We start from the raw sequence: 26,674 nt of genomic DNA, 5'->3' as shown, positions 1-26,674 counted from the left end.
CGTCTTAAAGGGACCGCACGCTCGTCTGCTGGCAGTGCAGTGACGTCACGGTTTCGACACTTCACCTGAATGGTTGAATAGCAATGAGACAAGGTAACTATTGAACTTTACTCATCAATGAAAAGTGTGGCTGGAAGTGACTGGTGCTTAAGAGTTTGGTTGAATTTCAATCAATGAATTTACTTTTCTAAAACAAGCTCTTAAAGCGACTTTAGCATCTGTAGAAAAAGGAATTATTATTATTATTATTGTTTTTTAATTATTATTATTGTTTTTTATTATTGTTGTTGATTTCTTTATTAATTTATTTTTATTATTGTTGTTATTAATATTATTTTTTTTATTATTGGCTTCCAATTTGTGCGGGAGAGTTCTTAAATTAAATAAATCTAGGCACTGTTCAGTGAAGCCAATATTCCACCCATGGAGTATTATTTACCGTTTACCTTTGAAAGCATCATAACCGTTGCTCATACTGTGTCCAGTATCTTTGTTTCGACCCACCGCTGGCGGCAGCAATGAGCCACTCCATCCAGATGACTTTGTTATTGTGAGATCAACTGACTTTTCTCCGACAGGAAGGAGGTGTCGTAAACAGACAGCAAGGATTTATGTTGTCAAGCAGAGACTCTGTTTTGTTTCCAGCTACCTAGTGTTCGTGTGGAATATGAAGGAACGATAAAATGAGGATTCAACCCTGGTACTCACTTCATATTCAACCAATGGCTGTTGGTGTTTGTGTTCCATCCGGGAAAAGCCAAAACCCTTATCTGCAACATTTCCTTTTTAGCTAAAGCAGTTCCTGCCATCGTCATATCAACTGAAACTCCCTTCTAAACAGGCCGTTCTAATAAAGGATTATAAATAGTGCTGACAGCTTCTCGTGTCCAGGAAACGGAAGGCGCCAATTTGGTCATCCACGCGGTATAAAATTTGGGTCACAGGATGTAAGTAGGAAAAGAGCCTCGTCGTTTACTATGGGCGACTTGAGTCACAGTCACTTGGAGGAAAGCAATGCTGAGGAGTTTGGACCGTATTAGTTGGAGGACTAATAACACACGAAAGAGTTAATGAAATGCAGACGTTTTTAATACCAACGAAGAAGAAAGAGCTCCCACTCTTTCTACTCTGTGACAAGTCCATCAAAGGGTTTGTGGATTCAGATGGTAGTTCAGAAGCAAAATTGTTTATTTTAATGCATTCTTTTTATGACATTTTCTTTCTTTACGCCTCAATATGAAGAAAAAACAGTCAGTAAATGTAGGTAACGGGACACGTCTGCATACAGAGGCTGAAGCGCGTCTTGGGTCAGCTGATCGGTCCGCGCACGTTTTGTTTTTTGCGGCTTTTTTCGGGGGCGTACGAGTTCTGGATTTTCGTTCAAAATCCGAAGCAAAAAAATCTAGAAATTTTTTATCGAACATCCGATTTGTTCGAATTCCGGGACGTTCGAAAACCGAGGTACCACTGTATATATATATATATATATATATATATATATATATATATATATATATATATATATATACACATATATACGTCTTTCTACTGCCTGTTTTAATGGCATTATATAGGCTGTTATTGAAAATAACATCTAACTTCTCAACATAGATGTTACATAAGTTTTACGTGTTTACATGTTACTCCTGCTGAGAAGTGTGCGATCTCTCTGCAAGACATCAAAAGGTCCACAAACCTTTTGATGGACTTGTCACAGAGTAGAAAGAGTCGAAGCTCTTTCTTCTTCGTTGGTGGTGTATGAGCCGTGTGAGTGCGGTCCGGAGCAATATTGCCACCTGCTGTCCCATTGAGTTCCTATATAATAATAATATACATATAATAATAAATGTAGGGCAGTAATATTGGGTAAAACAAACTGATAAAAACAGCTTGTAAGGTATATTTGCATACACTTGCTTCATGTTTTTTAAGTAATTTTTAAAAATCTTTTCAACAGGGGACTTGTGATGAGTCATTCACTGGAGATTTGGGGGCGTATCCACTGTTTCTAAGTAACCGATTTCTGGATCCACAGAAAAACCGCATTAGTGAGTGGGTCCGAAATCTGCTGACAGCGTTGAGTAGCAAAGTCCAGGTTGTTGACTTTGTCGTTCTCACGGGCGCTGAGGCCTTTTGTTGACTTTGTCTGTTTCCACTGACAGTGCGGACTGAAGTCTGGACTTGGCTTCATTTGTTTGTTGCCTCTGATAATCTCAGCAGCCGCGGCTCGACTATTGCTGGATCACTTTCAGCTCCAGCGCTCGCGGCGGGATGGTGGCTTGCAGACAATATATCTGTGCGTGCAGATGGAGCAACAGAATGCCACCAAACACTTGATTCTATTTTTGATCCACGAAAAAAAAGGAAAAGTTAACAGCCTTTACATTTTCTTTCTGTAATTCTGCCAGCTTGCTTGCTGAGGGCCATCTGAGACTTTTTTCCCACCTCAGGCCCTATTTTCCACAGATGATCACGTAATGTTTGAATCCATGACATGAACTAATAGAAATTATGAGCTCATAAGAAAAAAAACTGAGACTAAATGGAATGTTTTTCAGACCAATAACAGTTGATGTTGGGCGAATCCTGCAGTCAATTGTTTGCATATTTTCCTATTGATGCTCGTATGGTGGAGCAGTGGCTTAAAAGTGTAAATTTGGAAATGAATCATACTTTAGATGTGCACAATTGTTTCCACTCTGACATAAGAGTGACATCACTGATCAAATGTCACCGTTTCATTTTGCTTTTTCATCGTCGTCACCAGTGCTTGACTAGATCTGAATTATTCACTGCAAAAGATACATGATTCATGTGTACTTTGTGTTCTTGCTCTGTCAGCTGACAACAAGTGAAAAAGACCAGTAAGGACACTCAGATCAGTTTACACTCACCTGGAAACATTGTTCATGCAACATCAAAGGCTTATCTTGAAGTTGTACGTCTAAATTATGAAAGCAAAGTAGAATTAAAAAAATAAAAAACTTGTTTGAAAGTAACCTTGCAGTCAGATTTCTGTGGTCAAATGCATGTTTTTTCCACCATATTTTAAAAATGCAAAACAATGTTACGACAAAGCCTCTATGGTGCCGGCAGGAAAGAAGTTACAACCAAGTTACCGTTTACATAGCAAACCTTTTTCTTTTAAATTAAAAACATATATTACAGTCAAAGTAAAGCTAGTTTTATTCCGTTTTTAACTGTTATATTGACTTCTGAATAAGAGTGCAATCAAAATAAAAGTACAGTCGGTGATAGGTTCATGAGGCTTCATGAAACAGTGACCTCTACTCAGAGCCCACTAGATGGCGCTCTTTCCTCTAAAATCTTTGGATTTGAGCAACCATTTCAAAGAAAGCTCACATCATATTTAAGCCAAGGGCGCCACCTCCCAGGCTCTGAAAATGAGGACACTATTTCACGAAGCCTCATCTGCCCGTCACTACTAACAGTGCTGGCTGGGCCCCAAAAATAGACGTAATACACCGGAAACATCTAAGTGGCTGGTACCACTGTCATATTAAATAAGACAGCATTTCCACAGATATAACATTTTGGGCCCTTTTTGGTAGTGATGGGCAGATGAAGCTCCATGAAACAGTGTCCTCATTTCAGAGCCCAGGAGATGCCGCTCTCTTTTTAAAAATGATGCGCGCTTTCTCTGGATCGGTTGTTTCAATCCAAAGATTTTCAAGCAAAGACTGCATCTTGTGGGCTCTGAAAAGTAATACAGTGTTTCATGAAGCCTTACGAGCCCATCTCTGCAAATAACCTTGAGTAGGTGGGCAACAGCTCTCATTCAAGGAGATATAAATAGGTTATATATACAGTTATATACGAGCTATCGCTGGAATATTGATGCTAATGTGCCAAAAGTTAACTCTCTTCTTGACAGCTTCATAGAAGCTCTCTCCCAAGATGCAATCTCATTTGAGTTTATTATCCAAGCTCTACGGCTCAAGAGTTTATTGGACCTTCCTGTTGCAGATGTGGCAGTGCATTAATGTGAGTGTGGCGAAAACATTATGGGAAAAAAAAATGACCCCTGCCATCCATTGTACTGACTGAGCCTGCTCTATAAATATCCACCCACGACCTTCTTCTGATAACAGTTTTCCTGTCCCATCTCACACCTGTGGCTCTCACAGAAACCACCCTTCAACCAGAGGGGTGAGTCAGCCAGTGATGCTTGCTCCTTTTGGGATTCCAGCTCATCCTATTTGTGCTTTGATGTGCACTTTTGCAGTCCGTGGCCGCAGAATACAGATTTGGCTAGTGAAATTTGAAGCATGCATGTTGATGCCGAGAGCCTTGAAACGTGCCTCTCTCCCACATCACGGCTTCTGTGTTGTTAACCAAGACTTGAAGTGTTCTGCTTCTGGGAAGAGGAAGCGGTTTATTGAGCGTGTGACAACGTCCTTTTGGTGAAACATTGCCTTTGCACTCACCCCTTTCATCTGGACCTGATTGATGGTTCTCCAGGGAGGCTTAAGAGCTCCTGAAGGTCCATGTCGCTGCGTAATTGCGGCTTCTGCGTCCACTGTCTTTAGGGAAATGTCACCGTTAATTAGAGGAGCATCACAGAGGATCAGCCAGGGTCAGAACTCTGGACATAGCTGAGAAACAGGGCAGCTAACCTGGGGAAAATAGCCTGGAATATTCTATAAAACGGTTTTTCGAGTGTCTAGTTATTCACGATTTCAAATATGAGTTCACCTTAATATCCTCATACGTACGCACTGGTCATTTATATGGAGCCATGTTCCTAAGGTTTTTATTTTTCTAACGTTTTTGTTTTGGTTTGAGAGGTGTTTGTGATGCAGGTCGGAAATTTACCTTTGACAGACTCATGGCTACATTAAAAAATGTATAGTTCGCAACTCACTTTGTTTGGACTCAAAAACATCTTCGATAATTTTCTACTGAAATAAGGGGAAAGTTCATGGAATGGCTAGTGAATATTAACAATAAAAGATAGTTTATTCTACAACTGGTCATTTTCTCTGTGAGAAAGTTCAGGCCAGTGGTGAATATTTCCAAAGAAATCTATTCAAAGAGTCCTTGAAGGGGATCTTTCCGAGAATCTGATTCCCACGTGTCCTTAAACCTCATCTATAAGTCTATTTGCACTAGTTCTCACAAACCTTTTGACTCCTGGAGAATATCTCAGAGCGGTAATTTTTCCAAAAGTTGTTCTCACACAAGATGTGCCGACATGTTACACTTTTTTTTTTTTACATAAAGGAGATTGTTGTTTCGTAAAACCTTGTGGCGTTGAAGATGGTTTTGTAATGGTGTTTTAGTCATTCCATATGTTTGTCATTTGTTGGTTCATTTCCGTTGGTGTTCCAGCGTGATGAAATCAAAACATCATTCCGCAGGATTCATGTCCCGCCATTTAAATATTGACAAGGTAGATTGTTATTCACAACACAGTGTCAGGTGGATCTTCATTCTACTGTAGAGCTTTTGTGTGTTTTCCATAACAATACATTCCAATAGTTAAGACGGAATTTAAAGTTCAGTCACTGTGAATATACCAGGAGTCTTGTAAGCCATGGCTCTTTTAAATACAGATTTAAAAGAGCAAAATTTCTATTTTACATATATATATATATATATATATATGTATGTATATGTATGTATATGTATATATATATATGTATGTATGTATATGTATGTATATGTATATATATATGTATATATATATATATATATATATATATATATATGTATGTATGTATGTATATATATGTACGTATATATATGTATGTATATATATATATATATATATATATATATATATATACATATATATATGTATATATATACATATATATAATTTAGAAGAGGAGGGAAATGCCACTTAAAAGAGTTAAAAACGAGATATTATTTATTAGATGTTCATTTACATATTTAAAATACTTCAACAGGAACATGCATATTTTACCCCAAAACAAACAAGAAAACTTCAACAAGTGACTTATCTTAGGGAACCATAAATATTATATGCCAAAACTATGATAGACTTGCAGTAATAACAATTAATAACACATTAATAACCCATTTTTTTACTGTAACAATAGTTATAATATTGGTTTTGTCATCACTACTATTAACGTAATTGAGGGAACACGCAGAGCTCCGGATATCGCTTAGTCACTACTGGCGTTCCAGAGCAGCAGCGTCCCCCAGCGTCTACACACCGATCGGCGGTTGATCTTGACGGACTCCTCCACGGACCGTCTCTCCAGGGCGGGGCTCACTCTCCAGCGCCACTGAATTGGGCTACAACCGGCCGCGGAGGGGAACTTACGCCGGGTCGATCCATGGAGGAGAGTGGGAATGTCCTGGCCGTAGGTGGGGAGCTAAGAACCGGACCTTTCGGAGCCGTCGTCAACAGCGACCGGCGTGACTGAGAGTAAGCCGAGTTTGACACCACAGCGCCGGGCTCGTGCCTTCACAACATCGGCGGAGAGACGCGCGTATATCCCTGCGCCGCCGGACTGAATTATGTGACAAGTCTGAGGAGGACTGGGCTGTTTGAATTCTATCGTCGCTGCTGGGGGACCATCGGAGCTGGTTGGTTTAAGGGTAAGTTGTGACGCTCATTCACCGCTCCTTCGGCGTGTTGTGGAACTGCTGAGGAGTCGTGATCGTGCGTGAGAGCCTTGGATTGAATGGTTGAAAGATGGTCCGCATGGGGCTGTTAAGACGAGCCCTGGACATAGTAAACACGGGGATAGTAGGACTCTACTTTAGTTTTTTGAATCCCAATTACTTTTTCTATTCATAAAACCCTTTTGAGTGACCTAAATAAATCATCTGATGATGTTTGTAAGACTCACAGTTGAGCAGTTGTGCAATAAAAATGACCTCATGTCATGCAGTGACTTCACCGTTCCTCCTCATCCTACCGCTCTCAACGCCAGCATCTTCACAAGCTGGGAGAGTATTTTAATTCAGTAGAAAAGAGTCTGTGGCTGTGAATGGCTTTCCATAGGTAAGCCGTTTAATGTATGAGGAAAACTGGAGGTGAGGAGAACATCATGTTCTTCTCATCGCTTCACAGAACCCGTCCCTGGATGAGTGCTAAACTAACATCTAACATCCACACGAGCCCATAAATTACAATACCCCCCTTTAGATGTCTAACATTTGAGCCTCAGAGAGCTGCGGAACACAATATTCCGAGCTTGTTGACACATGAAAAGGTCTGGTGCTGCAGTGTCTTGCAACACCTGGACGGAGTGAAGTGAGGCTCCAGACAAACTGCGCTAGAAACTGCTGAGTTATTTTGGCAGACAGGACATAAGAGCACATGGCCCAGATTGTGTGCCCGGTATTCCTGAAACCTAATCACATGGCATGAAGTTGAAGGGGGGGGGGTGGTCGCTCATCATAACCGGGGGTGATGTAATCGCACCAATGTGTGAGAGTCGCATCTGCTCCAATTATAACTCACATAGAGTATTCTCAATGTGCATGTTTGGATGTTTATGTGAGTCCATGTGATACTTGGACGGAGCTGTGGTGGGCTCTGCTGAGGCAGGTGGACCATTCAAGGCGAGCCAGTGTTGACTGGCTGGTATGCGAGTGTTTCGGGGGTCTGCTCAAGGGGCTACACTGTAGTCATGCCTGCATGACTCATGGCCTGCTGTCTGCCCGTCTGTCTGTCAGAGCCAACTTTGACTGCTTCAGGCATCGTGCAGCGCTGCAGTTCTATAGTGGTGAATCTTGAATGCCTTTATTGTCACTATTATATCTGCACAATGTGCTTGCGAATAACAACGTGTTCGGAAGTGCTCTACAATAGAGGCCAAGCCAATTGCTTTGCACGACGTGTTTCCCAGTCTGTCACTGTTCATGATAAGTTGCCTGCCGCCTCATGTGGTCAGTGCACACAAATGCTTTCCATATGTAGAATAACCACTTCACTGTGACGTCTCCACCAGCTGGTCACTCGTGTTTAAGCCTGTCAGTCGCTTCACCCTTCGGCAAAGCAGAGTCGCAAGTACGACTCATAAGTTCATAATTGTACACATAAAGTAATAGTGTCCCGCTGAAGATCGATCTTTCAGCATGTGTATCGTGTAAAAATGGACGTATGACTAAGTCATTCACACATGAAGCAGGGTGCGAGCGCAGGCTGTAGACTTGAGCAATTACATCGTCGCTATGTATTTCTGGCGTCGTATCATTTATCCGTTTATATTTATATCCGTGAAAGTGACTTCACATTTGTTTATCTTCTCCGCCTCAGTTACACCATTAAGACTGCAACCTTCCTCACATCCTTGTTATGTTATGTCAAGAATAGATGATAAATCTTGAAAGTAATTTAATGTCAAGTCAGCGATTGTTGCCTTTTGGTGATAATATGCCTGTTATTATCTAGTATTGACATGTTCAATATTAATTTTCACTGCGTATTAGCCAGGACTGTTGCTTCCAATTCTTCCATTCTTGACTGTCAGGTTGAGCGCAATTCAAGTGTAATTCATGTTCATGCCACGTCACCTCTTTGTGTACATCCTTCCTGTGGATGTGTGAACGTGGGGCAGGGCGTCAGTTCCTTATGAGGTCAAGCATGTCACCCGACTTGTTCTGCCGCTTCAGAGGCAACAGGCTAGTAATGAATATATTGGTCACAAACGGTTCTCACGGCCCAACACAGACACAGGAAGTATGTCAGGTATGGTTTTACAAGGGATCGACGGTGAGAAAGCCCCCAGGCCTTGTTTGATCTCCTCAGCTTTCAAGCGGCCGACTTGGTGAATAAGTCATCCAAACAGGAACTAGGATTTCTTGCACTCCTCCCTGTCAAATATTGCGGTCCGCTGTGTGGGGGCAGAAGAGTCTGCACTGCACGTGTCATGAGGAATGTGTTGCTGTTCCTTGCCTCTCGTGTTGTGGTGTTTTGATTTTAATTATACAGGATGTGGTTTCTCCTGCCGGTACTGTAGTGCCGGGGAACAGACAATATTCCCACCTTCATGGGTCTGCGGTCATGTGATGCTGATCGTGTCACGATGCGGCAGCGGCCATGACAGTTGCTGTGATGTAATGCTGACTAGTAAGTGGACTATTCACAGACAGTAAGTCACAGATTCTGTGGAATTATTCAGACCCTTTAATGGACTGGCTACGCCACTGCAGGGCATGACTAAATTCAATTCCCACCCAAATCCTGCGATTGTGTGGGTGACAGCATCTAATAGAACAACAGCAGGTCAATATTTCGGGTGGCTCTGACTTGGTGTCGGGGGCTGGTTAACCTCAGGGCAAAGCTCATTCCCAGGGCTGTGGGAATGTTGTGAGATTCTTCCCGGAAGGCCGCTGCTAATAGAGAGGCACCAACTGCTAGTTGAACTTTGATCGTTGTCTTTGAATGTGAGAAGCTCTTGGAGGGCGTGTGCTGAGTAAATATATTATTTCAGGGGCCACCTTGAGACAGAAATGCCAGAGACATATTTTTTTTAGAATGAAGGAAAGTCCCCTTGAAGTATTTTTTGGAGACACTTTAATAGCAAGACTTTTCTTGCCAGTATTGTAGCGTATACCTGCTACTCTTTCATTGGTTGTTAAAAGTCCAACTTTTCTTCAGACCTGCACACAAAGCCATTGCTCCAGAGCTGCATCGATTTGTGGGCTTTTTCCTTATTTCATTGAGAATCGAGAAAAGTAGGGACAGGCAAAAATAAGTCCAGTTTGATGGACGTACATAAATGGGTCATATGGGTCAGGCAAAATGATTTGACGGTATTTGCACAGTGTGCTCCATAGGTGACTATGTTAAAGCACGTAATTGAGTATGAAGGAGATATTTTTTTGTAGGAGTGAATGTAGAGTGTCTGCTGCAGGTGCGCTGTTCCTCTATGTGTGTGGCCGCTGCATGTGGGAGGGGTTGCCGAGTGAGTGAGGTCTCTCCAGAAGGGAAGAGGTGCCCGGTGCGTGTCCAGCTCTGAATGTGCGCTTCTGTGCAGTTTGGCTGTGACAAAGTCATAAACCAAGTCACGCTCTGTCCCAGACTCGCCTCATCCCTGTCCCAGCTCCAGCCCACAACAGGACATCAAACCCTGGAGTGAGCGCTCCAGCACCTCCCCTGTGACACTCTACCACGGTCCAGTGCGGAGACAGGAAAGGTTTTACACCTCAATATGAAGAAAAAACAGTCAGTAAATGTAGCTAACGGGACACGTCTGCATACAGAGGCTGCGTTATACACAATAACAAAGCGCGTCGTGGGTCAGCTGATCGGTCCGCACACGTTATGTTTTTCCGGCTTTTTTCGAGGGTAGTTCAAGTTCTGGATTTTCGTTCGAAATCCAATGCAAAAAAATCTTGAAATTTTTGTTCGAACTCCGATTTGTTCGAATTCCGGGACGTTTGAAAACCGAGGTACCAGCAGAGAAGTATTACCTTGTTTTTTGGCTCTTCATTTACCAGCTTCTCCTGAAGCCAAGTTCATGACATAATGTTCATGACTTTGGTCCTGGCACCACTTGGGACTTCGGCACTTTCATCACTGCTCGACACCAACCTGCGTATGTAAAGCCCATTCAGTCACTGTGTCATGTCTTTATAATGCATGGCATCCACAAAGAAAACAAAAAAACAAACCACTGTTGGGCCTGTTAACCTTATTACATTTGCTTGAAATGGAAACTACCCCCATAATTAAACTGTAACCCATCAACTTGAAGTAACAAAACACACACACTGTTCTCTCTGGATAGTTTCGGTTGTCCCACCATCATTACATACCATCGGACAAACGTACTCGAGCAGCTTTCCCAGAAACAAGGGTGTGTTTCAAACCCCAGTGACTTATTTAACTGGATGTTTTTAAACTGGAAGAAGCCGAGCGAGATGGACTTTTCCGTGGCGTCTTTGAATTGGCTGAAGGGTTTTTGGAGGGTTGATATACATATATATATATATATATATATATATGTGTGTGTGTACATAAATCCTTTAGCTAATTCAAAGAAGAATATATATATATATATATATATATATATATATATATATATATATATATATATATATATATATATATATATATATATATATATATATATATATATATATATATCTTGCCGATTTGGGGGGGCGTCAGCAAAATAATTTTCTGTGTATGCGCACGAAATCCCCACTCTTTTCACTGTAGTCAGTTAGTCAGTGAAGTTTAGCTAACAACACGTCATGCAACTAAAACCACATTTCCCTTTTTCTGTTTCACTTCCCATGGTCATGAGCTGGCTTTGACGTTGCAAGAGCATGAGACATTTACATCTATCAATGGTGAGTTCTAGCTTGTCACATTTAAAAACTGTACGCTTTTTTCTTTCCCCCAAAAGCTGCCCTTTTAACTTGTGACATCAATTTCGTGGGGCTTGGATTCTCTTCACGCTCACCCAGCTTTCCGCTGGGTTTGCCAGCTGACAGACCTTTGAATGCAGCCAAAAGTTGAAAAAAAAGCCTTTCATTTATGTCGCTTAAATGCTCCGTTTTTTTTTTTTTTTTGTGCGTAAGTTGCTGTCCAACTTAATGTGCGGTGAAGTGTGAGGCAAGACGGTCATTTTTTCACGCAGCGCGGTTAAAAGGTTTCTCTCAAGTTTCACTTCTCTCAACTGAAATAGACGTCCAGTCTCATTCCTGACTATTTTGTCTCGTCATGATGTCATGCTCAGTCGCCGTCTCTATTTTCTTCATCTGAGGAAAAACTGACTCTGATTGACTTCAGATAAATATGTTGAGAGACCCCCCCCCCCAGCCGCCTTTATGGGATGTGGGTGTCCCCAGAGGACCAGCCCTGAGTTTCCTGTGCCTTTGTCAAAAGCTCTTCTCAGATCTTTTGACCCAGCTGCGTCACGTCTTTCTTCCTGCTTCCTCCTCCTCATTCTGCCTTTTTACTCCCCACTAAATACAGAGACCTTCACCTCTAGGTGCTCCCCAGCTTCCGGAAGGTCTAGTTGAGATTCAACTCACATACGGGTCAGTGGAACCAAGTCGGTTGCTAAGCATGCATTTGATTTTATCATGGGACAAACAATGTTCTGACAACATGCTGAGATATGTTGGTGCTTCGTGTCTTCCCTTTGGCTAAATACCATGGCAGTATAGTTGTTGTAACATCAGTGCTGGAATGAGGACATGAGGCTGGAATCCTTCATCAACATCAAGTACAGTATTACTAGGGGAAATATATAGCATTTATGTATCATATTTATATTTGTGTTTATCACTAATAACCACATACAGGAGTAATGTACAGTAAAATACATGGTTTAGTCTGGTTCGTGCATATTATCTTGCTAAGAAATGATTCATGTGCTTGCCAAAAAAAAAAGAAAAGATTGTGTTTTCACCTGGAAATACCACCATATCCCTCAAGGGTCCACGAATTTGATTCATTCTTTTCCCGTGTGCAACACAATTGAGTGAGCATCCAGTTGATGCATGTGGGATTGATTTGTGTGCGCCGTGAATAGCCGTGAATACACACACTTTTTTTGTTGCTTTATATTTCTCTACCTTTCTCAGAGGCTGGTTCTCATACTCATGCATTTTCTAAATGGAGCGTTACCCTCCCGCTGACCCTGAGGTAATAAGAAGACTAAATGAGGGACTGTTGCCCGCAAAACAAAATAAAAACTCCTGATCCTCACGGGGTCACATTTCTTTCCTTGCGACAGAGAATGCTACTCTTTGTTTGTTTTGGTGCGCATGGACGCTGCCGACGCACAACTGACTTCCTGCCTTTATTATTATTATTCTTTCAAGCGGTGCACACCTTTGCGTACCGCAGACTTTCATCCCACGCGTGTGTACGCCAAGACAGTAGCACATTGACCCCCAGCAGTGGCGAAGATCAATGTGGCACATCAATATTTTATACCTCTGATGTTCTTAACTTGCCTTTAAGGCTTAAAGGGAGGCATTTTCTGAGATCATCTGAGGCTCATTTATGCAACTAAGTAACAGGCGAGGTGACCTTGTTATGCTAGAGTATACAAAATCAAATATATTTTTGGAATTTAATCACAATTTTTCATAACAAAAATATGTCTTTTAAACTTGTAATGATGTTAAAATATTTGAAATCTATTATAAAAATCATACTTATTTTTGTGTGCATTTTTATAGCACTGACCCTAACATGTAAATAAGTTTAATAATTCTAAGTTGATTCAAATGACACACATCAATATGAGGGTTCAGAGGACATAACTATGTGTATATGTCTGTGTACAAAAACAATGTAATACCATGAAGGTGGCATATGCAACTATACATTTCATCCTGATGCAGACGGGTGCGATGCTCGGAGGTCGTGACCGGGTCAAATGCCGGTGCTGTCTCATGACATAATCAGAGGAACCAACTCTATCAGCAAGCAAGGCTGAGTGCGCTGAAGCCATATCAGGTTCATGCTAACAAAGTACCAAGACGGCGCTGGTTGCAGATCTACTTTTGGGAAGAAGAACTGTCTTACATTTTAACTAACGCTTTTAGATCACCCAGCCGCCACTGAACATTTCAGCGTTTGTTTGAGATGCTGGTTTACATGACACCACATGGATCGGGGTATTCCTCTTGTGACATCATCAAGGCGCGACACAGGAACTCGCTTTTACCACCAAAGCACTGAATTCACTTAAGAATTTAGTCTTGTCATTGCCTAATCTGGTCCGCTTGCCGCCTGTGGTCCGGAAGTTTCCGGCACTTGCATGAGTTCTACCATCTGACGTTTACTGGTTTACATGCGCTGCCCAACTTGGAACTTGTGGACCCGAAGATAACTACACTGTGATGATCCAACACAAATAAAAAATAATAAATATTTCCATAATCAAAACTATAACAACTAGCAACAACCAAAACAGAAAAAAATAAAGAAAAAATAATAATAATACCAAAAAAAAACCAACCTACCTCAACCTACGATAATATCCCATTCAATCCTCTAGGGACTAGAAACTTGAATTCAATAATCTCTGGGGTTACAAAATTAATCCATTTAAAATTGGTAGTCGATTTAAGACAATGTCATGTTATCAAGGACTAAATGGTCACTACTGTCTATTCAGAGGTTTTCACGAGCCCATCGGTCTGACAAAGAAAACAAAGAGCAAGAAGTAAGCAGAGTCGTAGCCAGCCAGAGCAATATGTAAATAGAGGAAAGGTCCATGAAGATTCTGTTGGCTGGCTGGTTCAGGCGTCCGACTTCACCCATGTTCCAAACTCTGAGTGGTGACAAAAATACTAAGTTCTCCGGTAAAAGTTTTCTCTGTGCGGTGCTGGACTCTCACAGAGAGAGTTGCTCAGCTCGAAAAGCGCCCAGGGAGAAACAGTGTTCTGCGCTTGGTGAAGCCAATTGAAAAGGTGTTCGCTGAGATTGTGTCTGTTGACCCCAGAAGAGCGGAGAGTTTCTGAGAGATCTGAGCCTCTTTAATCCCACCTGACCTTGAGAAGGTGGAGGAAAATGGATGGCGGGAAATCAAGAAAGCTTTTTTTTAATTGAATTTAAAATCGGTATACAAGTGACATCCGACTTATGACTGGGATCAGTCGTAAGTCAGATTGTGCGTAAGGATGGAATGGAACTTTTTCTGTTGAATACTATTATATACCAAGCTGTTTACAGCCGTAACTGTCGTACACGATCCAGCATCTGCTGGTTGTGGTCGTGGTGGATGTAAGTCGAGCAGGTTGTAAGTCGGATGTTACTTGTGTACTACATGAGTGTTTTTAATCTGCAATGAACCACCAAATCCTGCGATTGTCAGTCAACCTTCTTTGGAGCCGTCTATGTTTCTGCTAGATGCGTCAGCTTTGATATCACACCGCAGGGACAACTCGCGCTCTCCAGTACGTGTCAGCAGCAGGCCCGGGATAAACAACTATTATTGTCTGTCTGTGGCGTGTCCAACACGAGGGTCTGGGACTCGGAGATGTGATGTTTATTCCTGTGCACGTGAGCCTGTGCATGTCGTTTCCGTGGTCAAGCGGGCCGAACTTTGTTTCCTGCCGTTGTTTGTCTCCCCTCCTCCTCCTTTTTGGCCAGCACTTCCTTCCCTCCAGAAATCTGACCCCTCCATGCTGGTGGTCTTGTCAGAGAGGATGTGAGTTGACAGAGTCGATGTCTTGCCGCGGTGAAGTATTTATAACCTGAAGATTGATTCGGTCGCTAGACACTTTTGCATAGCAGCGTGATGTAACCAGTCACATTACGTTTCTTTGTCTGAGCGGTTGCCAGTTCACCTTCTCACCGAGTATTTTCCTGAAGTAGGAATCCGCTTACTCTGCTGTTCCCATTGATGACCGAATGAATGTATAAGTGTTCTGCTCTTTTTTACTACGATTACACTGCACAATGACAACTCTTCAGCCACATTAGGCTTCACAATGTCCTCTGTTGTAGGCTTGATTTAGTCTGATATCACGGTGGAAACTATTTAGATGGCTGTCACATGTTGGGGAACTCTGTCTCTCAGAGTCCTTCTCATTTCAGGGAGAGAATGTCAAACCTCACTCAGACAATGAGGTGCTTGTATGCAGTCTTGGGACATATTTGGAGAGTCTAGTGCTGCAAGGATAGTGGACCTTCTATTGCTATTGTTCACAACTTCTTCTCTCAGCACACATTGCATTAAGACAGGACATTATTACTCAAATCAATGTTTATGGAACGTTCACCACTTCAGCCACAACATCACTATCGAAGCGATGAACCGTGCCCTTTTATCCCCCCCTGTCTTTTGTTAACATGTCCAAGGATTGTAATGCAACATTCTTGTCCTTGTGTTCGCCACCGTTATTGCACACCCTACGACCTCAAGAGGGTTCGTTCTGGATTGAATTTTATGAAATGTTTTTAACAGGCAGCTCCCTCTCACTCCCTTCGTAGTCAGCCACCAACACTGTGGAGGTGTGTATGAGATTACTGGAGCCTGTGGGTTTTTCCCACCGTGTGTTTGGCCAGGGGTTTCTTTCAGTGAACAGAAGATAGGCCTGTATGGCAAACAGGAGACATTTGAGGTCTTGCAGCTGCAGTCGCTGTGTAAAATTAACCCCTTATCTGCTGCTTTTTCCTCAACCGATGAATGATAGCTCATTGTGTGTTGACTTAACAGGGTGTGACCGCGTGAGACTGTCGTGGTCACGGGCTTCTTTGTCACCTGCTTCCTCAAGATTACAAGTGCTCTGCCGGCTTGAGACGAGACACTGGTTAACTCAGTCATTTTTAATGCGAGGGTTCTGTTGAGAACCCGACAGTGGCCTTTACCAAGAACAGGTAGAGGAGACCTCTGTGTTCGCGTGTTTGCTCCTCAACTGCCTTGTAAATAATTCACCCGCGCAGACGGGTTCAATTATTTAGACGTTAAATTTGCATGGTATATAGAGGCTCTGCCTCTTATGGGAAAAAACTCGATCTCAGGCTCATGTTTTTTTTTTTCTTTTTAAGAGATAAGAGTGCATGAACTTTGGTTAAGATTACCGGGGGGAGGTCAACAAGTTTGAGTTCATGTTTGGCATAGTTGCAATGCCTTCTGATTTCATACTGAAAAAAGAATCCAGATTAATTTCATGAGATTCTAAGGCGACTTTTCACATGCTTCTCAAAATCCAACACAACACATTGGTGCAATATGTGGCAGCGAGTCTGCCAGAAACTAAATATCTCTGGACTGGTGGATAATAAAAGAGTTTTGGAGTCACTATTTTTGGAATTATCTGAAGCATATTTTATAAAATACACATCTACAGCCCCTGGATTCAAACAAACAGAACCTTCAAGATCAAAGTACTATTAACCCAGCAGTTTTAATGTTATATCCTATATCTTCTCTATTTCTCGGTTCTTTTTGCAGCTGATTCGCAGACTAGCTTTTTCCATTCATAGCACAGCTCGCACATATACTCACCACTACATTTGTCCAGGTCAAAGATAACATTTATACCCCTAACAGACATTTTTACCCCTCACCCGTCATGTATTTTTAGGCGATACTTTGGATATAGTCACCTCACATCCTGACCCCGGGGGAACACCCTGGTGCTCTCTAAATTGTATCCCACCAAATAAAAGATGGATGAGTTTTGAGTTAAATATTGTGCCGCTGCATCTGAACTCCTAAGACAAAGCTCAAACGCTCGACTTGGTAAACAGATACTGCAGTTGTTTGCATTCTTACGATAAGGTCAAGGTAATTATTCTTGTCTTCAGTAGTGTTGTGTTGAGCATCACCTTCAATACTTTCATTTATGAGCCACATTTCATGAGACATTTCTCTGTATATGCTCATATATTGGTTCATTAATCTTTGTATGAGATCAACTCATTTCCATGTCTTTATTTCCTGAGGGCGATATTGCATTGATAAATGAGGCAGTCTGACACATCCAGGTTGTGAATAGGTTTGTTGTGCTGGCAGGATATTGGCAAAATCAAATATTGATCCTGGCACATTTCATGTTACACATGCGTATTTTTCAAAACAAGTTTGACAGGCTCGGCTTTCAGAGCTTCCCTGTGTCTCCTATTGTCTGCAAACTGAAGGCAATTTTTTTTTTATTATTCTTAGTTCACCGTTTCATCCAACAGCAGACTTGAAAATGAGTTCTATTAATACACTACACATTGCAGTGCAGGCCATTTATACTTTCGCGATCTATTCATGTCTCTGGCACTCTGTCCTGTCGCTTCGTAAACACTGTTGTGACAGTGGAGCGAGCACCGCTTTCAAGACATGATTCAAAACCGTCCCTGTGTTCTGAAGGTCTCAGCAGTGTGTTGTAAAACAGCCTGAGGTCGCTCCACCCTTCAGAGCCTGGACTCACATTTGTGGCCACCCTCAAAAACCCACTTTGCAGGTCAAGGCCCGTGCTAGCAGTGACACTTGATCTCAGGGTCAGCTGCGGCAGATATTTCTGCTGTCTGTGCTTGTCTGTGTTTTTAATGTCATCCGGCCTGGTTTGGTGCGACAGACTGTCACATGTCGTGAGGGTCAAATCCGATCTCTGCATCCTCACTAGTGCTCACTTGAGTGCTCGCCCTGGGCCCGTGGCTGTTTTCTCTCAGTGTGATGGGCAGAGGAAGAACACGCTGCTTTATTTGTTGGAAGAAACAGCAGTTATGGCAGCCATGTGTGTAGGAGGGCTACAACACCGCTGGAAAATATGAAACGTGAAAACGTTTCACAATCTATTAACACGTTCACGTTGAGTGGGTGAGTCTCACATTTCAAAGAGGAAAGGAATTGTGAAGATCACAACCTCCACCAACAAGATGAAGTGATAGTTGGCATTAACCTGTCAGCAAACCAACTGAAAAACATTGAGCAAATTACATTGAAAATGACAGGAACAGATCTTAACGTTTTCATGACTCGCTGTGGTGCGGGGCCACAGTGTGAGTCTTCTTCATGTGTGTGTTGTCCGAGCAAGCTCTGTTCTAATGCTGCCACCTACAGAGCAATGCGACCAATAATATTTCACATGATAAAAAGTCAAGTTGAAATTACTTTATTATTACTTATATTATTACTGGAAAGTACTTCAGCTGCTTTTCCCACCAAAACAGATGTTGGGTAAAAAAAAAAAAAAAATTTAAGCATGGATTTGTGCAGAATGAAAAACATTTCTCTTTGTCACTGTATGCAGTTCTGCATAATAATTAGAATTAAAATTTGCCTTTTGTGTAGCAACTTCAATTTATTACTCTTCCATGTTTTAAATTAAAAATGATAGAAAATGTATTTTTAATATGTGTCATACCATAAAAGCTATTAAGAATTTAGAATGGTTAATATTCAACTGATCATTACTTGGTGTCCTACTGACATCATCATTTTTGTCCGTTACATATGTCTGATATGCATAAGAGTAAATGTCCCACACTTTAGTAAAAATAGAAATAGAAATAGAAAATTAAAAAATAGAAAATACCCTTCCTGTGGCTTTTATTATCAAGCAGTCAGAATGAAAGTGCAAATACACAAAAAAAAAGCCTGGGGTCGAAAAGAAAGTCTGTAAGTGTGTAATACTACGTGCATGCTGATGCTCATTGTGTATGTATGTTGAGTTTGACAGATGTAAATGACAATAGATGGAAATGAAATTGAAAAAAATGAATGAAATGAAAAAAAGTTCTATTTAAAGATCAAATGTAGCGCTGACTTAAATTTGCAACTGGGCCATGTGTGCTACTGCTGTCCAACAAAAGACAGATTCATTGTATTTTGTATTCATCCCGAAGTTTTTAAAACTTCCCTTAAAACCCTTCAAGACACTGGAGTGGAAAAAGCTCACAGGCTGCATGTTTGTGGTATAGTTTCCCTCCATTGTTTGCGCTGTCCAAGTTGGCCTCCAGCAGGCGGTGAGACACAAAAAACAATGGATAGTGGGAGAATGCAGAGCGAGTGACTAACCTTTCGAGAATGGGGAAACCAAAACAAGGTTTTTTATTGGTCCTGACTCTGCAGCAACACGCACAGCCAAAAGTGAAGTAGTGAATTGTTAATGATTATTTAAAGTTAGCTGCACATGTTGGCTACAACTGCCACGCAGTAAACAGGAAAAGATGAAACAGGAAGACTTGGAAGTGCTGCAGGTCTCCAAAAAGAGGTTTCCTGACTGCTTGCAGAAGAATCTAATGAGGCCATACATCATAGTCTGTGGATCTATGAGACTCATCCTCCCTACGGTTCACATCTATTGAGCCCCCTATAGCCAGCAGGGGGCTTGTTGACCAGCCACCCACGGCTCTGTCAGCCACCCTCAGTGTGGCTGCGGCCGCCTGCCTCCTCCACTGCTGAGAGAACACTCAGTACCCGGAAACCAGCCAGCTCCTGTCCGTAATGGTTACTCTTCATGTGGTTTCCTGCTCTGCCTTTTCAGATCGCAGCGCAGTTTCTGCCAGGGATCTTTCGGAATGTGTGCGTGGCATGCTGTGGGATTAGACCCAGCCCAGAAGAGTAGATATGAAACGGAAATCTCTCAACCTGTCGCTCTGCTCCTTGAAAAGCTACTGTGGATATAAAGTTAATACAGTGAAGCAAAGTTTTCAGTGTAGTTTCCAGAGGTAGCCAGTAATGACTGTGAAGTCTGACCTTTTTTTTTTATTTTCAACTGCCTTTGTGAGTTATTTGTACATGATGTTGTGTTGTTTTTTTGTTGGTTTTTGCTGGACCACAACTTCCCGCTGTCAGACCAGGTTTGCATCAGAGTCTAACACTGAGGAAAGCATCATAATAAACGTGTGTTGATCACAAATCTAAGCCCATGGTAAGTTGACAGTAATCTATGTGTCCTCAAGAAGGTGCTCTTTTGGTTTTACCACAGCCAAGCCAACAACAACAACAGCCTGTGTCTGGCTCAATTTCTGAGGAACACCATGTAATTCTGTAGCCGGCTAGAGTTTTTCATGAGTCCTGACAAGAAAGGCATGATCGGACCATTATGTCTGACAAATATCATACTCTGACTTCATGCATTTGAGTCTAATCTCTCGAGTCAGATGCCGTTGTTGGCCACACTTTGCTATCAAGTGAGATTATTGTTTATTTATCCTTACAGAGTGAAGAAAAATGGAAGGTTTCACCGTGAATAAAATAAAGATCTAGGGGTTATGGTTAGCGCTCCACGCTGGACACCTTAAAGGAATGAGAATTAGTAATATTTGCTTAAAAATACTACCTGAAAAAGCTTAATATTTATTTTCAAATGTGTGTCTTCTGAAGTTGAGCAGTTGTGTGGTGGAAACTGAAGATTTTATCAACAGATCGAGTCATCCTACATGACTGATGTTTCACGGACGGTTAAAAAAACTGAAAGACAATTGTGTCACTTCAAACCGGACCCTAAAAGACCAGGGTTTTGATCCAACCATGCTGCTTGTTATAGATGACACCTGAAGGGTAAAACTATATGTGCTTGACAGGTTGGATCAAAAGAAGACCCCCTGTTGTAAGTGTATGACACACACCATCTTAGCGTCTAGAAAGCTTGACAGAAAAATATAGTGACTAATAATAGATCCGAAGACAAAGCCACTGCTTGAGAAACTAATCTCATATACCTCATCATAAATATGAGGAATTATTTTCTTTGTCTATAGCGACAGTAAAGGGAAGCCTGAGCTTATAAAGACATCGCTGCGGTGCCTATAAACTTTTACACTTATTTGTAATTCATCCTGTAATGTGATTCAGAACTGAAAGTGCTTTTCTGATCCAAACCTAGTGACAGCTTCACTGGCTTGTTGCTGACAGCCAAGTCTTAAACGTCTTTGGCTGCTGCTGCATTTATTGTTATAGCTTCCTCATAAGCCCTGGCTGCGACCATGGTGGAGAACATGTGTTGGTCATCCACTCCAGCCTCGCCTCACCTGGGACCTCTGTTATCACAAGCCTTCTCTGCATGACTGGAGACCATTTACCAAATAATTATATTCAATTACGCTGTGGAAAACTTCAGTGGGCTCCAGTTTGTATAGAGAACACAATAGGGGGGAAAAAAGAGGAAAAAGATCCCCAGACGGAGGGGGTTAGTTCTGCCTGTCAGGCCCAGTCATTATGGCCGACTGGACCCCTTTGCACCTGGAGAGACGTCTGGGTTTCATCCGCCTGTCTTTCTTCTCCTGACTAATGGAGTGGAGAAGTGGTCCACCGTTGATATTGTGTCTAAGAGGGAAGTTTGGTCTTCTCACGAAATGACAACAGGAAGCAGATCACATTAGGATAGGTGGTGGCCTTTCTGCTCCCCAGATGACAATCTTGAAGTCAAAACAAATCTCTTTTTTTTCTCGCCAGATAACATCGCAGGAGTCTCAAATCACTGGGAATGTAAATAATGTGGGAAATGATAGCGTGCGTGAAATTGCCGGCGTACGAGATACAGAAACCCCTCGGGACGATGATAAGGCCTCAGCGAAGTCAGCATTGCTGAAGTGGTTTCGGCTCCATGAGACATTTTCTTTGAGCATTCAACTTGACCATGAAAAGAAATGGAGGAGCTAATCAACTTGTCTGGAAACCCGCCAACATTCACTCAGTCTGCTCTGCTTCTCTCAAGGATATTCTCCCTGCTGAAGGTCTCTTTGTCGACGAAGAGCCAGCTGTCCTTGATGGGAACTCGCCTTGAACCTCCCCTGAACTGCGAATGACTGTGCTGCCTCTTTCTAATGTTATAGTAGTCTATGAAGATGAGCCAGCGATCTGCTTAGACACGGGACGCAAGCTCATACCAGAGTAGAAAGAAAAGCTTATTTCATAAACAGTCATTTTTTATTTACAACAAAAACGTGTGAAGTAGTATCAGCTTGAAATTTATAGGCGGTTGGGTTTGTAAGAATGGCTTCCCTGCCACCATTGAGTGTATAAGGTCACAGTCAACACAAGTATTATAACACTTAGGTCCGCCTACTTGTTCATCCAAAAAGACAGAAGGTACACCCTCTGAACAACCCTGTTAAAGGGCTTCTATCTATCTCTTCTTTAGTCATAATATTTTATAATTTGTTACCCGTGACCACAGTTTTCCATGTCATCAGGTCAGGAGTTCTAAAGTCACAGTCCTACCAAACACAATCTATACTGTAAATCTAGAGGCGAGATTTCGTAAGACCAGGTGTTGAGGTGGGAGCAGTAGATACCAAACATTTAAAGTGACAACGTCGCAGTTACACTGATCTGATGGACCCAGTTTTTTTTTGCTTTCAATATACAGTGGTACCTCGGTTCTCGACCACAATCCGTTCCAGACGGCCGTTCGAGAAGCGATTTGTTCAAAATCTGAATGGATTTTTCCCATTACAATGAATGGAAAAAGAAAGAATGCGTTCCAAGCCTTAAACTAGAACTAGCCTTAAACTTTTGTAGGAGTGAATGTAGAGTGTCTGCTGCAGGTGCGCTGTTCCTCTATGTGTGTGGCCGCTGCATGTGGGAGGGGTTGCCGAGTGAGTGACGTCTCTCCAGAAGTGAAGAGGTGCCCGGTGCGTGTCCAGCTCTGAATGTGCGCTTCTGTGCAGTTTGGCTGTGACAAAGTCATAAACCAAGTCACGCTCTGTCCCAGACTCGCCTCATCCCTGTCCCAGCTCCAGCCCACAACAGGACATCAAACCCTGGAGTGAGCGCTCCAGCACCTCCCCTGTGACACTCTACCACGGTCCAGTGTGGAGACAGGAAAGGTTTTACACCTCAATATGAAGAAAAAACAGTCAGTAAATGTAGCTAACGGGACACGTCTGCATACAGAGGCTGCGTTATACACAATAACAAAGCGTGTCGTGGGTCAGCGGATCGGTCCGCACACGTTATGTTTTTTCGGTGGCGTTCAAGTTCTGGATTATCGTTCGAAAACCAAGGTACCACTGTACTTCCACTGGAGATAAAGGGGTATAGTTATAAAATGTGATTTTCAGATTTGTGAAACAGTGTCCTCATTTTCAGGTGGCGCCCTCGGTTTAAAAATGGTTTCTCTGAAATGGATGTTCAAACCCAAAATTTTCGAGTGCCATCTAGTGGGCTCTGAAAATGAGGACACTGTTTCATGAAGCCTCACCAGCCCATCACTAGTAACAAAGCATATGAGATGACATCTCAACATCTCCGGCGACCTCTGGAGCAGCATTTTTCTCACATGTGGAAGACCTGGTTAAACACACAGGAAGCGATCATATATCTTCCCTTATCTTTCATGAATGTTTCACTCATAGAGATTGCCCACCTTATCTCATTCACTTTCCATTGATAATGTGTGTGATGAATGAGAACATACTGCCTTGTTTCTTTTGAATTAGAGTACCTGACACATTCTAACTAGCAAGTATTTTTCCGCATGAAAAACATGCTGGTGTTGTGTGTGTCCTGTCATGGTGTGGTGTTGTTGAGGAGCTGCTTTAGCTTTGATGTCTGGACAACGGAGCAGATGGCAGGAACAACAGCCTGAAGCAGCTGCTTCTCTGCAGGTTCGATAACAGTCTATTACTAATACTGGGCTGAAACTCCACCAGCAGCGCACAGCCATGTTTGAAGGGTGATCCCAATCCTGCGAGTTTGTAAATTACCACCTTTAAATCTAATGAGCTGCAGGCGCACTGCTGTTGGAAAATCATTAAATGTGTTCAGCCCGAGGGCCACAGAGGTAACAGGGTGTGTGCCAGCTGAGATCTTGCTGAAGCAAATGCTATGATAATAGCACGTGTCGATCTAGACCACTTGTGAAATACAATTACACTGCCTCAGATTATGGTCCTGTTCTCGTTCGGTTTTCTGTTTTTCTTTCCACTTGACAAGTTAACTGATATACAGTTCAATATAGAGCTCATATGAGTACACTTTATTAATTTATTCTGTTTATTGTTTAATAATTAATGGCTAAAAGCTTCATTTCTAAATAATTTTGAGAGGAAAAGCTCTCAAGTCCATGGAAAGAACTTCTAAAGCAAGGTCTGTCCACCTCAAATTCCAACTTTCAGAATGGCAGAAAAGAAATACTTCTCCTATTTTTATTTTTACTTATTTTCAACAGTATGAGACAATTTTTCCCCATTTCTCCACCAAAATACAAAGAACAATTTTCCCTTTTTTCCTGTATGAAACAGAACAACACTGTAAAAGACACTTCAAATTGCAAAAAAAAAAAAAAAAAAATGCAAGTAAATAACAGCAATACAAAATAATAGATATTAAATGGAATTTGTCACTTGAATATAAAACAGGCAAATAAGTAAAAGGTCAATCATCAAAAGAATAATAATGTTTTTATTTCAGTGTCATTTGTTGAACACTGACATTTACAAATTGAAACATATTTGTTTTGCCATTTGACAGGACCTTTTCTTATTCCGTCCCCAGGCTAAGCTAAAACAAAGGCTCACTAGTTTCACAAGCTTTAGCCTGGATAGTCTCCTGACCACAACACATCATGGGTGCTGAAACTGGCGCCTTACTTACTGTTTTTTTTGTTTTTTTTTCAGACTATTTGTGCAGTGTTTTCATCACAACATCTCAGACACTCCTTTAATGTCACCGTTTGATTCTAAAGCATTCAAATTAAAAGCACTGTTTATGGTCGGCTGTGTGTTTATTGGTAAATCCCCGCTGGACTACCAAGTCAGCAGCGTTGACCTTTGCTGCCCCCTGAGGTTTTTCCTTCCGTCGTCACTGACAGCGCTTCCCATCATCGCTTGTGCTAAAACAGAAGCCTGCGGTGCATGAAATACATGAATAACATGTGGTTGCAATTGACTCCGGAGCCACAAAGAGAATGGGGCGTGACCTGTTTGCGTCTACTCTAAGCTCAGCGTACCACAGTTGATGATACCTTCAAGGTAATGAGGCCTGAAAATCGAAATAAACGCAGGATTTTTCAAAGAGATGCGGTTTGGTAGCATCCTCCTAATGACGCTCCGCGGGTCAGAAGGTTTAAGGAAAGTGTGCAGAGTTGTCTTGGTAGCGATAACAGAGGTTTTTGCAGCAACAGAGCACAGGAAATGACTGGCCAGATTTAGAGCTGTGAGGTGACAGTTAAGTGAAGGGGCTGCAGCAGAGGCTTGTACATCACCTGTGGTCCTCTGGTTCCCTTCAGGAAACGTGATGGATGTCTGCTGGGCAGCTTCTAACCATTGACATTTAAGGATTACATTCAAAACCGCATACTTCCAGCACAAATAGGCATTGTATTTTCTTTAAATTGCTCTGTGGAGGGTTTTGTGGATGGGTTAAACAGCTGGAGACAGTTTTCCTCCTTGAGTCAAGGATGTGGAAGCCCAAGTAGAAATGAAACAAGGCACCTCAGCTCCCTCTTGTGTTTCAATGCTTAAGTGCAACTCATCAAATGAAGTGACAGAGAAGTATTTTTCTAAAATACTCTGTGTGTTCTCTCCATGTAGCTGGCAGGCCTGGGGTGGGACAGAGAACATGGCTGAACTGAGGCGGGAGAGCACCAGCAGCCTGCAGAGGAAAAAGCCTCCATGGCTGCGACTGGACATTCCCACGGCTCAGATGTCCCTCGATGAGCCTCCCACTTTCGTTCAGGTACTTGCAAAGACCTGCTGGTGGTAGTTGCTATCTCTCTACTGCCACGTCATGGCTGCCCTATATCTGCTGCAGCCGGTGAAGAGGCAGGGCTTCCTCCGCAGCATCAGCATGCCTGTGGAGACCACTCATCTCCAGTCCCCGCCCCGAGACTTCTTCGACACCCGGCGGCCTGTCTTACAACGCCAGTCGTCCATCACTCAGACCATAAAGAGGTAAAGTCAGATTCCTCACTTCTGGACGGGGCGTGTCAGCGTCGGATAGCGATGGGTGGATGAGGCTTCATGAAACAGTGCCTTCATTTTCAGAGCTCAGCAGGTGGCTTATTGGAAATAGATGTTCAAAGTCAAGGACACTGTTTCATGAAACCTCTTCAGCTCCATCACTAGACATATCAAGTATTCAAGTGTGGAGTCATCCCTGATAAAACTGTATTCTTCTTTTCAAAACAATAGCATCTCTAGCTCATTTATACGAATACAGATTTTAAAGAGAGAAACCATTTTCACTCTTCACTGCAGCTCTGCTCATTTTTTCAATCTCAGTCTTTCTGTCTGTGCTCTATTCACTTGGACGTTGACTCAGAATTTGTCAATCTTTCTTTGATACAAGGAATGTAACTGGAT

General features: G+C 42.2%; 1 protein-coding gene across 2 annotated transcripts in view; it reads left to right on the top strand.

The window, feature by feature from the left end:
* The first annotated feature begins 6,214 nt into the window (after nucleotides 1-6,214).
* rhbdf1a (rhomboid 5 homolog 1a (Drosophila)) overlaps nucleotides 6,215-26,674 on the top strand; it is a 29,787-nt gene continuing 9,327 nt past the window's right edge. For both annotated transcript variants that reach the window (XM_053851219.1, XM_053851218.1), the window contains exons 1-3: nucleotides 6,215-6,594; nucleotides 25,904-26,048; nucleotides 26,124-26,263. In XM_053851219.1, coding sequence (XP_053707194.1) covers nucleotides 25,932-26,048; nucleotides 26,124-26,263 — 257 coding nt within the window. In that variant the 5' untranslated portion in view covers nucleotides 6,215-6,594; nucleotides 25,904-25,931. The remainder of the gene's footprint in view (nucleotides 6,595-25,903; nucleotides 26,049-26,123; nucleotides 26,264-26,674) is intronic.

This window comes from Synchiropus splendidus, chromosome 19 (assembly GCF_027744825.2).
Source record: "Synchiropus splendidus isolate RoL2022-P1 chromosome 19, RoL_Sspl_1.0, whole genome shotgun sequence".
Taxonomy (NCBI): domain Eukaryota; kingdom Metazoa; phylum Chordata; class Actinopteri; order Syngnathiformes; family Callionymidae; genus Synchiropus; species Synchiropus splendidus.
Note: the sequence above shows the minus strand (reverse complement) of the source record. Positions and strands in the feature narration are given on the sequence as shown.